Source organism: Ixodes scapularis, unplaced genomic scaffold (assembly GCF_016920785.2).
Source record: "Ixodes scapularis isolate PalLabHiFi unplaced genomic scaffold, ASM1692078v2 PGA_scaffold4__175_contigs__length_147842914, whole genome shotgun sequence".
Lineage (NCBI taxonomy): Eukaryota > Metazoa > Arthropoda > Arachnida > Ixodida > Ixodidae > Ixodes > Ixodes scapularis.
Genome location: NW_024609879.1, coordinates 94010774 through 94036491, shown reverse-complemented (window position 1 = coordinate 94036491; position 25718 = coordinate 94010774). Strand labels below are relative to the sequence as shown.

The 25718-nt window shown below is 43.9% G+C and overlaps 1 protein-coding gene across 1 annotated transcript; it reads right to left on the bottom strand.

Annotated features, from left to right (window-relative positions):
• Positions 1–8993: 8993 nt before the first annotated feature.
• On the bottom strand, positions 8994–10117 carry LOC115319845 (putative zinc finger protein 56). The gene has a single exon (XM_040209772.3). The coding sequence runs from the start codon at positions 10099–10101 to the stop codon at positions 9505–9507; it is 597 nt and encodes a 198-aa protein (XP_040065706.2). The 5' UTR covers positions 10102–10117; the 3' UTR covers positions 8994–9504.
• Positions 10118–25718: the final 15601 nt, after the last annotated feature.

Genomic DNA, 25718 nt, shown 5'->3' with positions numbered 1-25718 from the left:
TAAAAAAACAAAAAAAAAACTAAGAACTTTCTGTGGATCGAACCTGGGTTCGCTGCTTATGAAGCAGGCACCTTTCCTAAACTACGCTGCTGTTTTTTGTTTTTTTTTAATTGCAAGGTGAATTTTGTTGCAATCATTTCCGGTCGAGGTGCACGGGCAAAGTACCTACGGTTATTATTGTAAAATATACTTGTAACGAGAACGCATAGTCTCGGTTTGCTTCAACTCGCTTGGTGCCAATTTCGAAACTATGCACTCCTGCCCTGCGAAAACGGGACACGATTCTTTATTGAGACAAAAAGACGAGACGGCAAAAGCGGACCTCAAAAACGGGATTGCCCGGACAGAACAATGCTGTATATATATATATATATATATATATATATATATATATATATATATATATATATATATATATATATATATATTTTTTTTTTTTTTTTTTTTTACCTCACGCTCAGCGTTTAGCGAAAGGTACGCAGTTTAAGCCTGTCAGCGTTGGCTGAAAGTTGTTTCTTCACCGATTGAACAGGAGTTCCGGCCGAACGGTGAATCTGTGCTCGGGCGGCACTTTCAAGGCTGGATTATTCTAAGGTTTCAAAATATAATTAACGTGGGGTCTTCTTGTGCTATATTTTTGTTTTATACCCCGGGGCAGTAAGTTGCAATGTGAACATATATCCGCAAGTGAGTATCGTCACCATTTGGATAATCTTACATTTATTTGTCTGTTAACTTAATCTGTGTTTAGGATTTTTTTTTGTTTGCTGGTTTTATTTTTTGTGTTGGTGCACCACGGGGCACCCAAATTGAAGATTGATGGCACCTAAAATAAAGATGATTATTATAAACCCGTTGCTGACCCTCCTAATTCGAGGGCCCCAAACGGCAGCCCTTTTTTCGCCAGCACTATCTACCATCGCTGACCACTCGTTTGCAGATATCTCTGGACTAGTCAAGCCTGTCAAATCGTTATTTGCAAAGAAAAGTGGTGTAACATATTTCCTCCTGTCCCTGCGGTACAAGGCAGCGCCTTTGCCTGATCGACGCCTACACGGAGTCGCAAATACTTCCCCAGAAAGCTCTTGTCTCCAGTATAATCAAGTATATAAAGAACATAACATTGCCACTCTTTCTGAGCATTTGTGCTACCCACTTATCTACACACTTCTTCAAGCATAAAAGCAGCAATATTGCAATATTAGTAAGTTAGCTATGAAAAAATTAAACACAGTTTGGTCACTCTGCATGGGACAGTCTGATCCATTCGACTTGTAGATTCAGTGTCCATCCGACCGATTCCAGAAAAGCAGACCATACCGAATTTCACCTGCAGAGTACAAAGTTATCTAATAGCATATCAACGAAATGTTGGTAAAAAAATATTCAGCCCATCTTCATCCCTTGACCATCCCCCATTGCCCTCGTATAAACAAATGGGGCTCAATGTTGCATGCTGCAAATGAAATGATTGGCAGTGGTCGTGAACTGACACACATATCGGCAGGGTGGAGGATAAAAATCAAGTTGATTTAAATCACAACTGAAAACATGATTTAGACCACAATTTTAATCATACATGGGTAAATTACTTCTAAAATGTAATTTAATTACAATTACTTTGCTCCAAAAGCAGTTTTATAGTTAAAATTACTGAGAAATAATTTATTGTAATTACAAGTTACCTTTAAAAACCAATGCAGTTACTTTACAATTACTTATTTCTGAAAGCAACCCTACTTCGGCCACATAACTTTAAACCAGTTGCTTAGAATGCAACGCACTTGTTCAATCCTTGCCTCAGTGTCTGAGAAGGCTTAAGCATCGCTGTATAAATGTCACGTATTGTACTTTCCTTTTATAAATTTTGTTAAATTAATAAAAGAACCTGACAGTTTAGGCAATGAAGTCCTAGGTTCTTATATTTTAAATAATATAAATCAGTTCATATACTCCAAGATGCCAGAACACTTCTGTTAGCCAGGCAAATAAGAATGGCAATTAGTGACATCTAAATATTTTAATAAAGTTAATACAAAAACTACAATCCCACACGCGCTAATACGGCCACATTCACATACAAACGTTTCCTGTTATTGTAAATTATTTACACCGAGTTGAAATTATAATGGCTCAGAAATATATAAGGACCGAATCGGGGCTCCCGAATCAAAGGTGACAATATTCACAGGTGCGCGGTCAGTCTCAAAAAAGCTTACGCAAACAGTATCCGAAGTAAAACCAACAGGAAATAAACTTTAAAATAATACAAACAAAACAAACATGTGACAGTCCTAGCTGGAAGAGGGATGTAAAAAACTGGCAAAAAATAAAAATAACTTTATATACAATTAAAATGTCCAACCTCGACTAAAAGCTGAAGCTCGATTGTTTTCTTTGAATATATTGGCACGTTTACGCAATTGCTTTCTGCTCGCGCCACAGACGGCGCCACACGGCGCCGTTCAGCTAGGCTCCAAAGAAGATTGCCTCAGCCCGCAGTGTAAGCAACAAAACAACACACAATGCACCGTTATTTTTATTGTACATGTGCGTGCATGTCTATCATGTATGTGAGTGTTACCTAGCACTAGGCCGCTTGTGCGAGCGCTGAAGCTTTCAGAAGGTTCCGTCGGCACCGGAAAGCCTTGCAAAAGTAATTGTATTTGTGCCTCAAAGTTTGTAATTACTGATGCTAGAAAGCAAATAAAGTACAATTTCAATTCCTTTTAGCAGAAAGTAATGAATTACAATTACAAATTACCAGAAAATTAAATTACAGTAATTCAATTACTGTAATTAAATTACTATCCAAGTATGATTTTAATCATACCGATTTTACCATATTTGAAATCAAATATTTTAATATAAGATGTCTGAAAAAATATTAATTTTACAACTGGGACCTCAACTATTTTACTGTTTTCAAACGCATTTATCTTTTCATTCCATGTAAAATAATTATAAAGGAATATTGATACGAGGATAACGAGCAAATATAAGACTTCTTCGAGGCACAAGTAAATTGTAGAATTGAACGCTCTCTCTACTTTTCAGCTCGTTCTTCAGGTATACCAAAACAAGGGAAAGGGTAGAGTCAAGAACAAAAAAACTGTGTGCATGAACAAGCATACAAACTCAAATACCAGCAGAGAGAGGCATAGAAACAGGAAGACAGACTAAAGTATATGTCTCTGGTTGATTTTGCATATTCTAGTGTATTTATTATTTTGTAGATAAGTTATATTTTTCTCAAAAAATTATTTTGATAAAACACTTTAAATCAAATATTTTTTCTTTTTTTTTAATTTTGCCAGTGAGAAAACTGTAATTTGGTTAATTATAGTCATGTTCAGTCAATCAATGCGGCCTATTGCCATAAGTGTCTTCGGAGGCTGAGATTTGAGTACGGATTTCTCGCAGTAGATGTAGATAATGAAGAAGTCTTTCTAGGCCGCTTTTCCGCAGTACACAACTTCGTAAGGTAAAGCGCACTCGCGTTTTTTTTTTTTTTTTTTTTGCTTTCCTGCAAAACATTGTGTTTCAGGGAGAAGCGCGCTTATGGAATGTTAGGTAGGAATGAACGTGTCTACTGCTTTCCCATCTTACTGCAAGGGACAAGTGCATTTGCTGGTTCTTTGCTTTCCCACAAAGAAAATACCTGCAGGATAAAGTGCACTTGTGAGTTACTTTGTTTGCCGCTTTCCCGCCGTACAGCAAATAAAAGGGGGAAACCCTCCTTCAAGGGTACAAGCTCTTTTCTGAGTTTCAAACTGTTCCACAAGGCACATTCTTGTAGGAAGAACCGCTTTTACGGGTTTTGCTATTCTGGATAGCGTGCGTTTTAAAGAGAAGCGCGCTTGTGTGCTTTTACTGCATAGATGTCATCGAAAATTTTTAAAATGTTAAGTTGCATTAGAAACAATGTACTAAAATAATGCTTTCTTTATATTGCTTACCTGTTTAATAGTTCCTACACTTGGAAGTTCATTTAATAATTAAGGTATCTCCACAATTCAGTACCATCTAACCTCTGAACAATAATCAAATTCAGGAAGTCATCTCCAGCTATCCCGTCACTCACCAGTTCAATCGATCATTCCCTTGCATAGACACATAGGCTACCCTAGCTCGCATAGGACTCCAGCTCGACTGATGCAGGCTTTGCCCTTTCATGCATAAATTTTTCTCAGAAATCATACAGAATTTAAGGTCGCATCAGCAAATTTTAATGAGAAGGAGATGGGGGTCTATGTGTGAAATATGATTAATAAATGAACGATTGTGCAGGGAAGGTAAAAAGAAAGGATCTACCGATCTATGGGGGGATAGAGGTAAAAGAGATGGAAGAATAAGCAGAGAAATTAGACAAAATATTTAGTGCAGAAATATAAGTGTGTACCTAAGATTATGTAGAGTGAAGAGACGGGAGTATAGCAAAGTAACATAGTCTAGCCGTGGGTCTCATGATCAGGATTTTGTCTAGGAGACAAAAGGGAACGTAAAATATAGTAAAAATGTTTACAATAAAATTATTCATACAAGATTTTTGTACCAAATGTCACCATATGAGATTTTATGGGGGAATGCCCCAACCACTGATTCCTCAAGAAACTGAAGTGCACGTGGCTCTAAGGAATTTCACGGAATACTCCAGAAAATTTCCCTTCAGATTTAGTTTCCTTAATGTTTAGAAGGTTCAGGCAGGGTATCCTGCTGATTTTATTATTGGAAGCTTCTCAGTTTCAACACAATTAATCTGAATTATAGCAATAATCCTCTGCATCTCTGTATGTGAGTCTGTCTTTAAAAATGCAATCATCATGGTCAGCATCAAGGTGTTTGTAAAATATTATCAGGACACTCAAAACCATCTGAAAGTTATGAAAACCAAGTTAATGCTGAGGAAAAAACCGAGAATTTCAGACATGTGCAGTAACTAGTCAATCATTGAATGTTTCCACACAAGGTTGTGCAACAGGTGGTCATCGAATAGGTGGTCGGCCTCGATCAGGAGAGACCAAACTGACATTGCTGAAGAGCTGCAAGCAAAAGTGTAAATTTTTAGGAAGCCGCAAGGCGGGATGGGGGTAAAATGGTGGAAATCTCATTCTTTCCTCATGCTTTCAAGAAGGCAGCGATGTATGGTGATGCAAATATTTACATCAGTATACATCGCAGAGCTGTCCCGTCTGTGTTCCTCTCGAGCCTTCTTGCCCGCGTGCCACCTCCTCTTTCTCCCCTGCACCCAGTTGGCTTGTCCTTTAGTCATTAGTACCACTGCCACCGTTAAATCACTGGCTTTGTGACATGGTGTTAGGATTGCAGCTTAGGAGTCTTAGTGACAGCGATTATACTGAGATTACTTGATTGCTTTGATTCTGGACGAGAATGCACAGTGTGAATGTGGAAATTGATAATGTGCAACAGTTAGTATTCCTTCAAAACAGGTAGAGTAGGTATGATTAAGGCGTGATTCAGAGAAATTAGACATATATTCTAAGAATCTTCAATGGTTCAAATTTTTCCAAATTTTAGAGCTCATCATGTTTGAAAGTTCGGAAATTGTTAAAGTTCGAAAATGATAGAATTTCTCAACATAAGAAGTTCAAAATGTTTGAAAATTCCCAAATGTTTTGAAACCCGGGTTTAATCTTTGAACCTCCAGTTCAAAAAAAAAAAAGATTCCAGCATATACTTCTATATGCAACTGAACAGTCGATTCAGCATAACTAAATGCAGAAATGTAAAGTGGGGCAGCACATTAGGGTGTTGGGGCAGGAGAGAGCGTTGTGTTTTTAATATGAATGTCCATGTCAGACAGTACCGAAAAACCAGCTGCTCCATCTCGTGCTCCGTTCGTATCCACCTTCCTCTTCGTCCTCGTCCTCGTCTACCAGCAGCCAGGATCAGCTTTTAGACACAACAAAATCCCTCCTCGAAGCAAAGTTCAACAGGGGAAGAACCAGACTGGAGGTTTCTTATTTCTTGTGAACTTTCGTGGAGCTGGAAGTGGCGGCTGTGCATCTGCTCCAGCTTCTGGATTTGCGTACTCCATCTGTGCTTTGTGTCTTGCTGGAAGGCGTGTTCGAGACACCCTCGACAAGTTCCAGCATCTTCCTCCTGACATGACGAAGGTGCTTGACCCTACCGTTTCATGAATTCTTTCAGGGGGGCCAAACGATGGTGTTCCCTTCGGTCAATGTGTAGGGATCTTTACCCGTACATAATCTCCATTTGGTTTTCAAGACGGGCGTCGCCGTAGCACATCGTTCGTTGACGTCAAAAACGTGCCTGCTCTGAAAACGTTTTTCGCCTTTTTTCTAGTGGCATTGCAGAAGAATGATCCCACTATAATATCTTTAAAGCCAGCTCGAAGAACTAACGCTCCAAGCACGAGCACTTGCGCCGCCATAGCTTTCGAAGTTAAGAGCCGCTGTCGTCTGCTACCTCTCAATATTGCACACCAGCAGCGATACAAGTGGTGCTGCGTGTGCAGAGCCATATAAGGGGAGAGTTTAGCCAGTCTATGATCTCACCACCGTAATTCCCCCCTCCTGAGTGAGCCAATCAGCCCGTGACGCAGAGCGAAGGGCGTTAGTGCAAGCACATGAACTCTCGGCTGCCCCCAGCTGGCGGGGAGGGCCACCATTTTCAATCATTCGCCCGGCGGAATGCATGGAACCGACATCCGAGTTTCGGTTCTTTTCTTTTATTTGGCAGGCTCTGGCAAGAAAATGATATAGTGCTATTCCTCGGTGGCTTAAAAAGCTAGTGAATTAAGTTTCACCACGTGTGAACACAGGCAAAAAAGAAATTAGCCTGTAGCAGACGACCCGTAGCCTCAACAGTGCTCTGCACCGACAGCGTCGCGTCGAAATGGCGGTCGTCTCCTCTTTGCTCCCTTCTTTCTCTCTTGCTCCTTCAGCGCTCTCCTCCCTTCACTTTTCTCGTCTCCAGCGCATTCGCCGCCACACCCACTGGCCAGACCCTGTTTCCAAAGCACCCCCTGTAGGTCCCACATACAGCGTATATACCAACGAGGTAGAGGGCCTTAAAACGATAAACTTGCAGCTGAAAGTGACCCCCCATTGGCCGCCGGCATGTCGCACATTTTTTTACCACTAGACAAGCGACTGTTCCGAATCCTGACGCTTTCATGCAAGACTGAGCCTAGATTTATATTGCGATTGCTGTAAAAAATATGCTAAACTTTTTTTCAATACTGTTAGCTCCAGAGATCAGTAGGCTCGTTCAATTTACCTGCACTTCCTGGACCAGTGCAGAAAGGTGTAGGGCAGTGTATTTCCAGTCCTATCTCAATACAGATGCCGGAAGTAGACTGCCCTACACTTTTCTGCACCGGTGTAGGAGGTGCAGGTAAATCGAAAGAGCCTAGTGTCTAGCTCCGATAAAAGCCCAAAATACAGCACCGTGGCTGACAGCCTCTAGCAGAGGCGTGGCGAACCTGCCCGACTTTTTGTCGTAAAAGCTCATTTTGGACTTAAAACAAACGAAACATAACTTATTTCATCGGCAATTATATGTGCGCGGTACTTTGTTAAAATCTAGACGTAAAACTATGCGAAGCGCAAGTTCGTCTGCTTCTTGCACAGGGGTTACAATGATGTCTAAACGCCGAGCTCTTATTGGCCGATTAAAGAATATAGTCGGTAGACCTCAAGGAATCTAGCATTGTCTACCCTCTATCCTTTCAATCAAAACCAATCAGAACTCAGTGTCATTCTGATGTCACTGCAACTCCTGCGCAAGAAGCAGACGACTTGCGCTCCGCATAAGGTCACGTGTCCAGTGGTCAAAAATGTGCAACATGGCGGCGGCTAATTGGGGGTCATTTTTGCCTGATGGATGGCAAGTTCATTGCTCTAAGCCCCTTCACTTCGTTTGCATATACCTGGGGTGGCCAGGCTGACCCATCCTATGACCGCAAACAAAACCAAGAAACTTGTAGGAGCCGCGGGGGGGAGGGGGGGGAGGTAGGGAACATCTGTTAGCTAAATGGGACAAGTATCACCGGCGAGTGACAAGGGCCGCGATACTGAACATTTCCTCGACCCCAAACCAAAGTGCCTGCATGGTTTGACAGTCCCTGTCCTTGATGCCTTTCCCCCTAGGGTCTGGCAGACTCCCTCGAACAATAAAAGAAACAGGGTCTGTGGAAACATACGAGTGAAAAGCGGTTTGACTGTACATATGAGGGCACAAGGCTGCCGAACCGCAAGCTCTTCTTTATTCTGAAATCCTTGGCAAACGCGGAAAGGGCGAAAGGGGACGGGGGGGACGTTCCCTTACGAGGGATCCGCGAGCCTCACTTGAACCAGCGAAGAGCCGCATGCGGCTCGCGAGCCGCGGTTTGGCCACCCCTGGTATATACTTATAAACCCAGCTCAACTCCATTCATAGTATTCTGCACTGATCCAGCGTTTTAGTTTAGATTTCAACTAGAGTGCTTGTGCCCTTGAATAGTTTTAAGGCTATATAGAGACAGCAACAAAATGAGCGACTCAGCATAAAAAGGAATCATTTATATTCTTGCACAAAGATGCACTGCAGCAAAGTGAGATATGCAGGAATGCAGTCTACCACAGGTGGTGCCTCTTCGCAGTGCACAAGCACTTAAAGTGACCTCAACTTGGCTGTACAAGATGGCCAAAGTGACCGCAAAAATGAGAAATGTTGCATATTTTCCAAGGACATTGCAAGTTTGAGGCGAGTAACAAATCCAACCGTATGCTATTTGAAGTGATGGTAAAATGCTTAAACTATTTACACGCCTGTGGTAACAAACAGCAGTGTAACATAACAAAAATAAATTTGATGCAAATGGCCCAGCCGTGGCATCACCAAGCACACTCCCATTGTCAGCTGGCAAAGATCAATCAAGTCCAAAAAAAGGTTGAAATCAAAGCTTACATTGGTATTGCTCGCTCGTAAAATGTTCATCAACAGTAGCGAGGCAGTAAGGCAACGCCTTGTTGTGGAAAGTAGTTTATTTGTGATTCACTGAATCTACAAAGAACGGAGGAGGACAGTAACGGACATTTTTTTTTTACGGCCTCAGGAACATAATTTAACTTGGAGCAAAGTGGAAGAACTAGATTAACAAATTCAATGCATGGATATCCAGACAACTTTAGAAGAATGAGTTTTCAAAATGTTGTCACAAAAATTTATATATAGGATTCAAGGTGTCTTGATTAACCCCAATGCTCCTCATCTACTCAAAATCAACAATTAGAGTAGCTCTATGTGTCATAAAACAAAAATTATCACAAAGTTAAAAGCTGCTAAACTGTATTAAACAATAAATGCTGCCCAGCAGTACTGCAGCTGTTGCCTAATTGCAAATGATAATGTTGAGAGCTGATAAATGTGCCTCTATTTCTCCACTTCATTTAAACAGAGAAGAGACAGGCAGTGATGTGCACACTGAAACATGAAAGAAATCTTCAATACTTCCAGATATTGCATGATGCAGATCCCTCATTCATGCATTTTTTTCCGATGCCTACTTAAATGGTGACCCTGTTTAAACATTTTCCCACAGACTTCACACTTGTAAGGCCGCTCCCCACTGTGGGTTCTCTCGTGACACAACAAGTTGGATTTGTGAGAAAATTCTTTCTCACAGGTGCCACACTGGTATGGTTTCTCGCCCGTATGGACTCTTTTGTGAAGCACCAGGTGACTTTTTTTTACAAACGCCTTCTGGCAAACCTCACAACAAAATGGTTTCTCCCCCGTATGAGTTCTCACGTGAATCCGCAAGTCACTGCTAAAAGCGAACGCTTTCTTGCAGATAGAGCAGTGGAAAGGCTTCTCGCCTGTGTGTCTCCTTTCGTGCCTGGTGACATTATGTAGAATTTCATTGGAGTAAGGACAGAACTCGCAGTGATACACGCCCTCATATCGTGGCCGCGTCGTAGGTTGTGACTCGACCAGTTCGCTTCTTGGGGAAGGGGAGTCGCTCTCGCTGTCTCCATCGTCCCAAAAGGCCGCATCGGCCGGCACTGTTGAGGTGAGAGAAGCAAGACAAGGAAAGTCAAAGACAACGAAAGTCCAACGCCAAGGCGAAAACATTAGACAAGCTTGGCAAGTCTGCCTTCAGCAGAAAGCTGCACACTCAAAACAAGCATCTCGGCTCCTGTTCGTTTAAGAACAAAGAGAACAAACTCTGCAATAAGCAATTAAAGTATTAAGCGATTCTGTTATTAAGGTCATGTGATATCACAATTTAAGTTAATAAAAAATTGGTAAGCGTAGCCCATGTCATGCAGAAAACGTTCATGTGCACTTCATCTTGCATTGAAGCAGCTCATCTCGCATCCTAATAGCCGTAAACAATAAGTCAGCCTATTTTCTGGGCTTCAAAATCGCTATGACATATAAGGCTGCAGTATGTGCTATGGTACAGTGGAAGTACCATGTAATGATGTCTGTTCATTGTAATAATGTTTTACAAAACGTCAGTGTACACTCGATGTCCCCATAAATCTATAAAAAAATACCACACAAATAGGAAATGCAAGCACTGCTTCCAGTACAAGAATGCAATTTACGAAACAACTGCTGACACCTTGTAGCCTCAAGTACCAGGCAAGAGCATGCATCGCAAGACAGCACATCACAATGGTTTTGCGATCAGGTAGGTGGACTGCCTGTGCTCATCTAAATTTTTGGGATTCATTTCATGCATAAATTAGGGCGAGGAGAAAAAAAAATATATACCTCTATTGGAACTGCCTAAAAAGGCACAACCGATTTAAAGCCAATTTGAAATTAAAAAATAGGGTAGCAAGTTCATCAAATTTTATTTAAAAAAATTAAAAACCAATTGGAGGGGAGATCCACTTTATGCAATAGGAGACACTCATTTCGATGATGCTAGACTGGAATAAGCAGGAACACTGCACAGAAAATGCATGCTCCCAAAAGGTGAGTTGGCCAGTGCGAAGCAGCCTCTCTGCAAAGCAACACTGTGTCATTCGCCAAATCTTGCGACGGTTGCCAGAGTCGACCTGTGAAATTGAGAAGAGAATAAATTGCAAATATACTGGCAGCCTGTGTGAGGCAAGCATTCGCCCTCTTTTTAACACTCCAAACATTGCACACTGACGTAAACACCAAAAGCATATCGTAGCAAAAAATATGGTAACAGGAGTGCCCCGAAAAAACAGTCGCAAGGAAAACAAACAGGACCAGTGTTCATATGGCCAGACTCTGTACTACTCACACACTGAATTCTTTTTATTATATGTCATACTTTTTTCATTAAAACTTTATTAGCAGTGTTTTTATTTGGCTGAATTTTCTAGCAAGAAGCAAAGTACAGCTGAGAAAGTATTCCAGTTCGGCAACTGCACGAAAAGTATTTATCAATGTAAACAAAACAATAAATAAACACATCAACTTCACTTTTCACCAAAGAAAGCAGAAAATTGATTGCCCATATTTAAGCATTTTAAAATCCTTGAGCTCACAAGAAACCAACTCAGTTTGTGGAACACCTTCCAGTAAAGTGTTCCACATATATCTAAAAAAAAAACTACAATAAGAAGGATGTTGCAGAAAAGAATCTCTGGAATCAAAACATTTTGACAAGTACCTAAATAAAACCTTACAATGAGAGGGACCTTGCAGAAAAAAATTTCTGGAGTAAAAAATGTACTTTACATTCCCAAGTCTTCAAAAAATGGCCTCACCCCCCCCCCCCCCCCCCCCTCCGAGGCCCCTCTCTCTGGTTTCACCTTTCCCACTAACCCTTTCCCCAATCTTCGGCAGCTCGTTGCTTGTCGGTTTGGCAATAAAAGACCTCAATGTGTTGAAAGTCGAAAGATGTTTGTCCTGTTCGTCCTCTCTGTCACTCGTATTTTTCAATCAATGTTCTCTTGTGTGTACCACCTATGAAGCTGCACTTACATCTGGGGCTCTAATAGTCCCTTTTACAAAGTAGTGACACTCTCATGCAGTATACATGAAGAATGGATGGAACCTTGAGGTGAATGTTTGCAAAAGGGCCCATTGAAACAGATTTGTGTTTACAAATAAAATAATGACACCGTTTAGAGTCCCTTTTGTCTCATGAACCATTTCACTCGCCATGCTTTTGCCAAGTGCCAACTTCAATATTAAGAACGTGAAGAGCTTTAAAAGGAACACCGTAGCCTTGCTTACTTTTCCCAAAAAAGAAACAACTTTTTACATTATTAATTAAACAGCCACCCAAATAATACTGCTGACAGGTACATATAACCCCAAAGTTTATCAAGAGCTAAAAGACATGAAGAAGCTTGAATTCAGCACGAATGGTGTCTCCAAGTATTAATATTGTAATGTCCCGAGAGATGCCCCACCCCCTAAGATAGCCCACAGCTATTTTTGGCGTGACTTGCTATTTTCTTCAGAAACACTCCAAGACAGCCCGCTTCCGATAATTGCAGGACCCTGGCCAATGCTGACCTCGGAAAAAAAGGGTGTTACTTCACCACGGCGGGATATAGGCAAACATTGCTGACTGGGGAGTACAGTAGTCATTGGTTAATCACCCCTCCCTGCAGCCACCAGTATCAAAGGTCACCAAATCTAAAACTACATAATGTTTTTTCAACTTTTGTTTTATGGCACACCAACAGTTAGCCCACCCCTTCTTTTCATCCGATTTGCGATAAACTTTTGGTGGGCAATATCTGAAGTTATTACAATAGATGGGTATCCCACAAGGCTGGCACCTCGTTCGATTCAAACATAGATCACCTTACAAGATCGCTTTTCCACGGGTCTAGTACAAGTACCGGCGCTCTCCCCAATGAATCCTTCAGGGACTCATCAAGTGGGTTGCATGGTCGAATGCTTGCCCAAAAGTGCTGCACTTTGATATATTCTTTCCTCCAAACACGTCCTTTCATGTCTGGTGATGTAAACTCTGCCGCACGCAGAGTAAAGACAAAAATGGCATTGGTGTTTGTCTTCTCGCTGCCTGGGGAGACTCCCACTAGCCCTTCCCTTCTTTGCCGGTGGTGCCTGAGGTGGGTCCTGCTGGGAACATGCGGCACACCAAGTTGAATTTGGAAACACTGATGTCGCAAAATGTTTAGTTTGTACCATGCACTATTCATGTAAAAATAAACAATTGCTTTTCGAACACTTGCATGCTATTATCACACATCTTTTTGCTATGGCTTTTATAAAGAGCTATATAAATTTTTGAAACTCCAAAGTTTCTTTTTCTGTTTATCAAAGGCACAACCAGTGAGCTGGCATCACAATGAGTGCAGTAATAGATATAGCTTTGGAGCAGAAATATTTCTATGCCCTTACAAGCATATACACCAGCTTGCAGCCTTGCTTGCAGCCTTGCAGCCGCCACAGTGACGATGCTGTTGGCATGGAACATGCAGAGACGCTTCACTTCACACAAATCTGGTTTCTGCACAAGCGCCGTGCACACTACCGGTACAAACAAATACCGGCTCGCTTGTAAGCAGCACAATGGCTTATAGGCATATAAGATGATATGTTTTGCAATATCCATTCATATGCTAAAAGTCTATTATTTCAAGAATAACCATTGGCTAAACATGCAGCACGAAAAAAAAACACAGACTTTTGCAGTGAAAGAATGCAGTTACAGCACAGGTATTTTTTCACCTTCTGTGCCTGAAGTGATCAATGCAAGAGCGGCAACAGGACTGCACCACAAAGGATTTGTTGTTGTTGATTATGGGTTTAATGGTGCAAAAGCTACTGAGGCCATATTTTGCCATGTAAGACTAATTTAGAAATATTGAGAATATTATTGTAATCAGTTTTAAAACTAATAACTGGGATAAGATGACAATCTAAAATGTAGTTGAACGAAAGTAAAGGCTCATTACCAATCAGGAACATGGAACGAAATGGAAGATATCCCCTAAAAGCTCTGGTAAGCACAATCAATGTAGATGGTGATAAAAACTACTTTGGCACAAGATATGCAAGATAGTCAAAAGTTGCCCACAATGGTCACAAAGCTTTGCACCTTGCCACAGAGAAGGTATTGGCGTGCCCAAAGAGAATGACCAATTCTCACGAGGCAAAGGAGAACTTCAGGACAACAGTCTCTGTGAAAGGAGCCCTCCGAAATTTTCAAGATGGGTTAGATAACATGAAGTTCGTTTTCTTTTTCAACGTCCCATTCCAGCTGCCATGAGTTAAAACTTGATTTCTTGAAAGTGCCTTGAAATCCCGATGGGGCAAGCCAAAGGAGGCTTCTATAGAATCCTTCACAGATGTAGCCAGCTTATCTGCATCTTTATTTCCTCTAATGCCCGCATGGCTCGGCACCCAGCAAAATTTGATAATTTGTTTGAGCTGGAGAGATGGATTTAGTTTTACACATAGAAGGCAATGCGGTAGTTTGTTGCAACTCAAGACGGTAGGGCGAGGGAAAGAAAGGAAGGGGAGGAGGAAGCAGATGGAACGCTGAAGACAGCGAGAAATCTCCTCCTTTCTTTATCGTTCCGTCTGGGTTCCTCCTCCCCAAGCTTCCTTTTCCTAGCCCTACCTTGATGAGTTGCAACAAACTATAGGAGATTCTTTGTAGGCATCACACCAGCTTCAGACACCTGATACTCGCCAACTACATCAAGGGCTGTCCACACAGGGCTCTGCTTGTGCTGTACTCAGCCTTCGCTAGACGGAAAGGGAGGTCTTTCCTTGCTCTCCAGTCCGCTTCGAGATATTTACTGCCAGAAAAAAGCCACTCTCTCTCTAATGGCATCCTTGGACAAAGCCTTGGGGCATGCACATGACGTGGGTACAAGTGGCACTCACAAGCTTTGCTGGCTTAAGGCCTAACTCAAGGGCTTCGCTGTTGATGCCAGTCCCAAATCTCTCAAAAGCAAAACAGGAGAGGAGACGGCAGCGAGGAGGTAAGGAGATGTCATACTGCTTACTTGGTTCATGTGCCCGTTGGAAACGCATGCGCACGTCTAAACACTCACGCTTTAGAAGTGTATGTATTTGTTATGCACAGCAGATGTTGTGCCCTGCATTGACAGTCATTTAGTTGTGGATCCAGAGGAGGCTCAGGGAGGGTCTGCCAGTGCAAATTTGTCATGTCCAGGCGATATTCAATTACTAATAAATTGGTACAAACGGAGATGCTTGCTAACGTTGCACAGCGCTGGTGATAGTACCTTCACCGAAGCATTGATGACTTGCAAGGTTTGAAAGAATGTGAAGGGATGCTCCTGCAAATCAAGTACACAATTATTTTCAAGGCAGTCATATAGCACACGACATATGGGGTCAGATTTGGAAAATGAAACCCAAGGTTTCGGTTCTAATGAATAAATGACGGATTGCAGGAACCTCTGCAGGAATCTGACACTATCATTGGTGACAGAATACACTTTGAGAACAGTGTTATTTAAATAAAAAGATAAAGCCAAAGGCAATATTTATTTCTCAGCCGATGTCCACCAAGGCCTAAAATTCATTGAATGTCAGTTTATTAATATATTTTGTTCTGCTTTATTATGCTCTCAAACTTTTGCAACCAATAACCACTGCTAGCATCAAATTGTTTATGTTCCTTTCAGGTTTTTGCGGTGCATACTTTATTTTTGTATGGCAAAAAACAGGGTTTCTTTTTCTCACTCACTCTGTAATTCACAGTTCAGGTCCCCCCCCCCCTCCCCATTTTTAGCAAAAAAAAAATAACATTAACAATAACAGAGACCTGTCACATTGATCAAAGAAGTCAAGAAAAGAAAATGTATATGTCAGACACCAATTTTGTTTTATTCAATAAACCATGGTGAAATATTGCATAAGCGTCTGATAAAAAGTGTTTAAAAATCAAGCTTTTTGGGCTGTCTGAAAGGACCATACAACACCGATGGGCAGCATGAGCAACGAAACGTGACGTTAGGTATGTAAGAAGGTTGAACAGATATTCAACTTTATTTAGTCTTGAAACAATAAACTGTGAGGTATAAAAACATTGAGGTACATAATGGCATTCTTGTAAATATTCTACACTACTAAATCACATGATTGCCAAACAGTTTCGGTTCCAAACAGATCCGATCTGTCGTTCGTTAACCATCATTACCATGCTGCACCTGCAGCCACAGCTCACTATAGTTGTGGAATGTGGTTGTGGAACCTGATTGTGGATTAGCATTAATGAATTAAAGAAAGAATTACAATCCCAAGAGGATTCGAGCCCATACCTCAAAAAATTCAGTAAGATGGAGGGACGCAAGTGCCTGACCTCTCGGCTATCAGCACAACCATTTTGGGCTGTTCATTTTTATCGGAGTGGTCCTAAGACATTGCAGTTTTCCCACTACTGGATATAACATGACCATATCCCTCATGCCCCAAAGCGGAATGCGTATCGGGGTGGGGGGTCATGTGTTGTAAGACTCGAAAACATTAAACTTAAATAACAAATCACACCTTTTATTATTTTGTACATGTCGTGCACATTTCTTTTCCTAGGAGTTTACACAGTTTGGCATGTAATTAGTTTGGTTGGAATAGTTCTTTAATAATACTGAATTTACTTTTGCAGACACTATGTCCATACTACTACCGTAAAATACTGGGCAAGCGCCCACTCAAACTTTGGAGATAATTGCAAAAAAATGGGGGATGGGTGCTTGTCCATTCATCAGTTTTACATATAAATGTACTGTGCAACTTTTCTCAGATGTTACAAATTTGGTAACGGCCCTTAATCTGGAACGAGCGGATGCGCGGTATTCTACAGTATACACGTCATCTGAAAATTAACCTTTAGCATCAGCATCGCATCATCACACACTAATCAAAGAATGCACCCTCTCTACTGATGCATCCTTTCATTTCACCGTGTCTTTTATCGTAACAGGGATGCCGAAGCGGGACAAAACACTGTCCCAGAAGCATGCTGGCGGGACAGCGAGACCACGGCCGGAAAAGTGGGACCTTTCCCGCCAAAATCGGGACTTCTGGTAACTTTAGGCTTTTATGATAGTGAGTGTTCCATTTAATTTTCCTGAGAGTCAAGTTCTTCAGGCGTTACTTGGCATGCCGCTCCTCAAGCACACAAAAGCGAATCATTTGGCTTATACTTCCTGACTTCTTGTCGTTGTTCTCAAGCGGATCAGCTTTCAGTTTTTGCGGATACAATGCTTACCATTGTCCTTGCCATCTGAATTGTATTTATTGAACATTCTCTGAGGTTGTTCAGCATGGCCTGGTGCTTCACAAGTCTACCAGCTCAGTCACATGCATTTTTCCCATTTCCAGATGCAGAAAATAACCACTGGGCTTGTGGGCAATTGTTCTATGCAAACTGGTGAAGCTGATTGCAATTCTTGAAATGACTGGCGGCCCTGTCACTTACGTATGTCACGTGCCAGTATATTGCAACGTTGTCTTCAACCCACTCTTTCACTTTATCTAGAACCAAGCAAATGTGAGCGGCGTCCTGACACAGGTCCTCATTGATGATGGCAAAGCTGTTTGTAGATTTTCTTGTCGTCACTAAACATGTAAATATCGAAACTTGTTGTTGTTTTTTTTCAGTGGTATGCTTTAACTCTGTCAGGAAGCACGGTGGTCCAGTTTTCAGCAAAGTCAAAATGAAAGACAACACCCCTGTGTTGCATGCACTGCATTTCATCACAGATTGCTTTATACTGCGTTTGTCAGATATGGTTGTGAATATCCAACTTCCAACTATGACTTGGAACAACTTTTAGGAAAGTCTCAGGATCCAATTGTTTTTTTTTTCACAAGATCACCAGACTCCTACATTGCAAGCACAATCTCTTCATACTCTGGGATATGAAGCGCTTTCGTTTGGCGCAAGCTGCCGCGGCCTTGAACGTCAACGCAACAAAAAAAAGACTGCGTCATCCGCTTCGTCGTCACGTGCACGTTTGGCAACAGCGTTTGGACAATGCAATTTGTGGCAATTGTGGGCGTTCGGCGCATGACCACAAGGATTGTCCAGCTCGGAAGGCGACTTGCAATTTTTGTAGAGAGCAAGGACGCTTTGCGGATGTTTGCCGCGCAAAGAAGCACAAGGAGAAGTTGGGCTCCGTCGAACTCTGCTCCGTTCGTACGCAACAGGCAAGGTACGTCGAAGTAAGCGTCGACTGCCACGTGAAAAGGTTCAAGGTGGACTCGGGAGCAGACGTCACCGTCGTTCCGCCGTCGCTTCCAGGCATTCTTCGCAAGCTCGGCGCAGTGGAAGGGGAGCTCATCGGCCTGGGGAACCTGCCACCGCCTGCCTTGGGCACTTTCCAAGCTACTTTGGCATGAAAGGACAAGCGCACCGTCCAACAGCTCTGCATCATGCAGGCTCAAACTACACCGCTTCTAGGGCTACCTGTGATAGAAGCTCTCGGCGTGGTCAAGTTTGTGGACACCACCACCGCAGAGTCCAGAAAAACGGACGGATGTGTCTCATCTCTTGACGCTCGTGACGGGTGTGTTCCATATTCCGACGGCCTTATTTTAGAGCGCAGCTCTTAGGGGCCCGTTCCCGGCTTGAGCGGCGTCGGCGTAACCAAGGTCATCCCAAGGTCACGTGGCCCCCAAGGTCATCCCAAGGTCACGTGACCCCCAAGGTCACGTGACACCCAAAGTCACGTGACCCCCTAAAGTCACGTGACCCCGCCAAGGTCACGTGACCTCCCCAATGACGTCATCGTTGACGTCACCGGCATCCGCATCGTCATCATCACTGATGACGTCATCAGTGTTGATGACGATGACGATGCGGATGCCGGTGACGTCACTGATGACGTCATCAGTGATGATGACGATGCGGATGCCGATGAGGTCATCAGTGACGTCACTGATGACGTCATCAGTGATGATGACGATGCGGATGCCGGTGACGTCATCGATGACGTCATCGGGGAGGTCGCGTGACCTCGGCGGGGGTCACGTGACCCTAGGGGTGTCACGTGACTTCGGGGGGCATCCGCATCGTCATCACAGATGACGTCATCAGTGACGTCACCGACATCCGCATCGTAATCATCGCTGATGACGTCATCAGTGACGTCACTGATGACATCATCGGCATGGTCACGTGACTCCCCAAGGTCACGTGACCCCCCCCCCCCCCAGGTCACTTCACCCCCCAGTACCCTTCTTTCCTCCTCCTCAAGGGCTGCGCTCTAATTCGGTGTTACAGGGAGTTGTAAACGGCTTTCACTTTTTTAAGTAACTCGGCGAACTCTAAGACAAGTACATTACTCGTCTGGAGTCAGGGGGCTTAGTTGTACTCGTTTAGTGTTACAAGACGAATACCCCACTCTAGGGAATAAAAGCTGTGGGTCCTTCATGACACCCTCGTTCTTGCCACTGGGAGATTTTAAAAACGATGAGCAAATAAGTGTGGCAGCATTATAAACAAACTGATGCAAATAAGCAACTCAATTGGTGGGTGGTGGCTTCCGATTTTCGGATTTCTAGTTTCGGCTCGAAAGCTACCTCTCTCCCATCGCTGTGATGCGTGAACCCTTGTTTATTCTCGGCAGCTAGGATGCCATGCGCAGCGAGCCTTTGACACGCGACTAGAAACTGCACTGCACTCCTTTTCTACGTCAGCCAGAGAGTAGTCAAACGCTAGAATGCCTAGCACAAATCGAAACACGCTTACTAAAAGTGCAAGCTCACGCTGCATTCATTGCGGTCGATTGATTCAGAAGCTGCATACTTCGTTTAACCTTACGTCCTGACGCAGTCGATGCTACGAGCTGATGGAACCAACCAAACAGCGTCAAAAGCCCAAGTCATTGGGCCTTCCTACATGATTGGTTCAGTAACGAGAGAACATATAAGTACACATGGCGAACACAAAGTTGGTGCGCTTTTGATACTGAATGATGGTTCAATTAGCTCATAGCGTCGGGAAGCATAGCATTGGAACTGGCTTGACAGGTAACCCGCGATCACCGAAGGCCACTTACCGGTACGACTGCGCACAGGCATCCTCCTGCTTTTTGTAGTCGGCGCTCCTTTGAGCTGCAGCGACGTGAAGGCGCGCTTTCTCAGTCGGAGCTCACCCTTACACCACGGTGGAATCGGAGGCATCAGGGTGATCTTTGCCGATTATCCGACTCCACTTATTCCTTAGTACGTGGTTTCGGGGATACTGGAATAGCGACATAACACTGATAACACCGCAGTTGAAGACGCAGACCACAGACGCAGACCCTGCAGACTGCAGACACCGCCACTGATCTCACACTGCGCTGCCGATCACACTGCGATGCCGACAGCCGACAGTGCCAAGCCGCCAAGCGGCCAAGCCAAGCCAATAGTGGGACAACTGACGAATGGGATTGTAACAGGCGGTAGCTTGCGCCACCTAGCCTGAGTAAAATCCTTCTTCCCACATTTAAATACTCAATCTCTGTCCAATTTCTTTCCCTCCACATCCCGGCAACTATCGCCGGGCTGGAGGAATGAACCCCATGAACCCCCAGGGGCAGGTTGACCTTTGGGTGATCGGGCAAATATAAAATAAAAAGAAAAAAAAAAAAGGAAAACGCACCCTCGCCTTTTCTTTCCGGCGAGGGTACTTTTTCCACATACCGACGGCACCAGGCGGTGGCTGCACGAACTAAAAATCGAGGAAGTGACCTACCTGCGCTACCAATCGATATTGGGAGCTACGCTACCAGTTTCTTCGCTCTCTGAGCAGCGGCGCCTGCCCAATGCGACTTGAAAAAGGGGCATCCGTGGCGTCCACCCAAACGTCGTGTTTTCCATTCCGTCAACGTTCCTTTTTTGTGTAACACAATTATATGTATGCTGCAGTTACGTGTTCTACTCGCTGATATACAGCCTCCTTCCGAATTTCCTCGATTTTTCGTTCCAACTTCTGCCGCTTGGCATCGGGCGCTCGCGCGTGCGCAGAACGCTTCTCGGAAAAGGTCCATTTCCCTCTGGTCAACCTTGTTTGGGTTCCTTCCAAAACTCGGACCCACTGAGAGACAGGGTTGAGACTTTGGGCCAGGGTCACACGGGAGAGAGTCCCAATTTTCCTTTGTCCTTCCTGTCTCCAGTTATGCTAGTTTCTTTACCCAATCTCAGTTTTCCCTAGCCTCCTTCCACCAATGCTCTCTTCTCTACCAAAACCAAGGGTTCCCTCCATGCCTGTTCTCCCCTCAGGGAGGGCAGGTTTATGCCTCCTGCACCTCGAAACCAGGTGTTCCATAGTTTCGCTCTCCATTCCACATATGCAGCATCTTCGAATTTTGCCCTGCAAGTCTCCGTTCTTAGAGTTCTAGCCTCAAACAGTAAAGGGCTCCCCCGAGAACACCAAAGTTTTTCTTGTTTCCTGTTTTTTTTCCTTATTCCCTGAAAACAGCTTTACCCTATAAAGAGTTAAAGCTGTTTTCTCATGCCTATACTCTCTGTCCGCATCCTTAACTCTCTTTTCTACTCACTTTGTTTCCCTGCCTGCCTGTAAAAAACGGTTTCCGAGCTTTCGAGTTTCTTTCGTCCAATTTGTGTTCAAGCTTTTCATGTATAGGAACTTGCATACCTAGCTGCCCACCTCATCCACATACTCCATATCAGTTATCTTTGTGTTTGTTTCATAACAGCCAGATTTCTTTTCCCCTTCTTTATTACAAAAGCTTGATGTTAAATCAGATATTTTCTTTTCGCATTTAACCCTACACCCAGATATTTGTACTTTTCTACATGTTCTCACAGCGTCCTGCATCTCCAGAGCTTCACCCTTCTCGTTAACTTGTCTCTAATGAAATTTAGGCTTAAAGGGTAGAGAAACAAAATTCCAGCGCTCATTTTCTAGCTTGAATGTGTTGCATGTTGCACCCCAACATCAAAAACACCAGTCTTCCGTTGAAAGGGACAAGAAAACTAATTTTACAGCTAAATAAACAATCTTTCAATGTGCAGCTGGTGGATGCATGCGGAGCCTATTTGGGAGGTAATCTAGCAACGTTGGGGAACTTGCTACATAGCCATGACGTAGCAGATTCCTTCGGAGCAGCGCCGCTCTTTGGCATTTCAACATTTTCCTTCTTAGCTTTCCTCCTCAACTCACAAATTGTGCATTGTATCAGACAGTCCAAGAAGACGGAAAGGAAGGACTCCCCTCTTTCTCGAACCCTCGTTCATGCAACCGGACACAGCCACTCTCCCCCTAGAAGATTAGCCCATTGCTCAAATTAAGCTCGAACAAAAGTTGCTTTTCCCACCCCATTCAGCACTAAGCCGACAGTGTTGTGGAAGCTACGTGCTCCTTGGGCCTGCCACACACTCGTCACCCCACGGGTACGTACTTCGAATGGCTCGGTTGTAATGCGCTGACGCTATTTACATCACTACAACGCTGACACACGGCGCCAGCTGTGCGCCGTGTGACGTCACTGCTCCTTGCGCATGCGCAGACCGGCGAGGCACGCACGGCGGCAGCGGAGTGCGCGGCGGTGGCGTCTCCAGCATGCCAGCTGTGCGCCGTATGACGCCACCAAGGGCAAAGCTCATAACCACGCCAGCCTTGCTACGTCATGAATGCAGGGAATCTTTTTTTCTGTTTTCGTTTGCGCCGGATATCCCGAGACGCATCGCTCTCTCACTTCTCTTTGAGCACTTGCTCGAGTGCACCATTTGCAACGAAAAATATACCCAGTCGTTTAAAATACAAACATGCGATTATCATTTACGGTTATTATCCGTCATGCTTGTCTCAGTTCCGAACAAAATTTGAATATTTTAATTTTTTGTTTCCATACCCCTTTAAAGTGTCCTAAAGCGCGCAACTCTCTGCTACAAGTACAATATGTCATCTGCATATATCAGCCCTGGTAAAATTTGATTTACTTCTTTTCCTTTATGTAGGTGAGGTCAAAGCCTAAATTTCATTGCTCTAATATTTTTTTTTTTCCATTTCACTAAGGTACATCATAAAGGGCAGGTGAGACAATGGGCAGCCCTGCCTGTCCTCTTTTCTGGTGAAAGGGAACTTGCAGAGCACTAGCAACACTAGCTGTTTGCTGCAACCTCTCAAATCAATGGGCTCCAAAGGACCGATGCTCTACGCAACGGTCTTCGTAAAGTGTGGAACAGTGATAGCCATGTTAAAAAAAATGCGGTGGCTTAGCTCGGCTATGCCAGGATATATGTAGCGTGAGCTTATGCGCACAAAATGAGAGGCACTATCAAGCGGCTCCGGTGCAGCGCCAGACTTGGCTACTGTGCAACAAAGGCAGACAGCTGGGCACGCGGCGGCGCCAGTGCGTCTGCCGCGGCTATGACGTCACTTCTTCAGAATGTGCAGACCAGCGAGGCGCGCGCGGTGGCAGCGGAACGCGCCGCGGCAGCGGCTCTGGCGCGCCAGCTGTGCGCCGTGTGACGTCACTGCTCCTTGCGCATGCGCAGACCGGCGAGGCACGCACGGCGGCAGCGGAGTGCGCGGCGGTGTCGTCTCCAGCATGCCAGCTGTGCGCCGTATGACGTCACTGCTCCTTGTGCTTGCGCAGCAGGGCTCTTTGGGAGCCACGCGAAACTGCTCAACCTCGGCCAGTGTAGCCAACGCTACCAAACAAGGCGGGCACAAAGCCAACAAAGCTAACAATAACACTCAATATCTTTTAATGGGTTGCGTCGTATCATAAAATTTATACTTCAAAACAATTTTTTTATTTATGAAAGTTTATTTTCCTCTCTGGGATAAAACCCAGAGTAAGAGAAGGAAACTAGGAATATAAATGTTAACAGGCCGGCACATATTGAATTGGATTATATTGGCTTTTCCCTTTGTATCGGGTGAGCGGTGAGCAGAGTATGAGCTGCACTCACTCTAGCCATTTTTACTTCTTAGGTTTCTCTATTTTCTGCCCCAGAGTCGTCCTTTTGTGCTGCACGTGATTTTATGCCCTCGAGGGCCTTGACCCTTTTTGGTTCCCGTGTGTCCTCCGCTGCGGGTCCCCCTTCCTCCTCCCTCTCCACGCCCTCCATGGCCACGATGAATCACAGGGCCTCAGGGACTGAGTTTGTTTCCAGTGGCGGGGTCAGACCACGGCAGGCAATCCCGATGTGGTCAATACATGTTTGCAAGTCTGGCCTTAGGGTGCCGCCATCTTGCTCAGTTGGGATGCGTTTGGGTGCGGCCATAATCCGATTAGGACGCTTCAGCAAGGCTTCGTAATTGGATTATGACGTGTTTAAGCGCACCCCAACTGAGCAAGATGACGGCGCCACGAGGCCAGACTTGCAAACGCGTATTGTTTTGGTGTCAGTCACATAGATGGTGCAGAGGGTCTCCAGCTCTTCAGTAAACTTAGCTCTGCAAGTCTTTGTTCTCCAAGTCCACTTCCTTTTGTGTTATCGTAGAATTCTTCCTTCTTGATGCTGTCTTTGAGAGCGCTGTACATCTGCAAGGATGATTTCCGGAAAATCGCATTCCTTCATGATCAGTATCTAAGCGTGCAAAAGCAGAGAAGCATATCACTTTGGCGTGCCAAGGAAGCTTTGATCACACCAAGAGACCGGTGAGACTTGCATATGACGGGTTGCGCCTTTTTCCTGTGGTGCTGCAGCGACCAAGCACAGATGCGGGGATGCGCGATCCAGCAAATAGTCATAGAGATCAGTGGTTCAACTCTAGTTAGAGTTTTGGTTTTGTGAAATTCAGGTGCAGAGAGTAAGTCCTTTAAAAGTTGAAGGCTAGTAACAACATAGTTCACATCCCGGTATAACCATATGTCCCGAGGTTTTATAATTTTCGCATAGCCTAACAAATGTGCCACGCCACTTCACTGCCAATGCCGGAAAAATAGAAAGTTGTACTCCAATTTGCGCTATACAGCTTCACAACTGTGTCAATAACATAGGTTTGCAGAACCCTAGTTTAGTTGAGATATTCTCCGGGTTATCTCCACTTTCCCATGGCACAGCCCATGACCTTTTACTCTAGCTGTATCATTAACTAAGTGCTTGTGTCAAAAGTCATCACCTTAGCTAGATGCTGCATAAATCATTGTACTTACACGGAATTCGCTTGGCGGTTTTAGAGCGTTCTTTTGTTCGTATCTTCTTGAGAGTGCAAGCGCGTGCTCGGATCTACCGCAGTAAAGACACGACCATACAGAGCACTTTTGGATCGCTCCAAATCCATCAAGGGAATTCTGCGGGATCCAAACAATGTGGTCCCGTACAAAATAGTCCCAGGAAATGAGACATAGTTTGCTTGCTCTTCAAGGGTTAGTTGATTGTTTGTACTTGCTGCATATGGAACGAAGAGAAAAAAACAAGGGGTTATGAAACGCTAACCAATGTAATACTTATATACTCAATCCAAAACAGATTGTGTGCCAATAACTGCATGAGTCCAGCAAAAAATAAAAAGTAAACTACAGAAATAATATACAAGTACAGATGCTAAATAATGTGTTTACAATATTTGACATTATCAGCAAGAAAAAATGTTCCATAACACGTTAGCACACGAGAAATTGATGTTTGTGTTCATACAGCATAAGGATCGGTCTGCCTTTGAGGAGCAGCAACATGATTTATGCTGTAGATAAGAAATTTTGAACGCAGTATCACCGCTAACCTGGGGTGTTTAACATGCATCACGCAGTAGCGATGTGCATCATCACAGACACTATGTAGTATGTGCATGATAATGTATGATTCACCATCTGCTTGCGTTTGCTTGCAGG

Bases quoted from the DNA above. Each gene is read 5' to 3' on its own strand.
- LOC115319845 (XM_040209772.3), bottom strand. From the start codon at position 10,101: ATGTTTTCGCCTTGGCGTTGGACTTTCGTTGTCTTTGACTTTCCTTGT.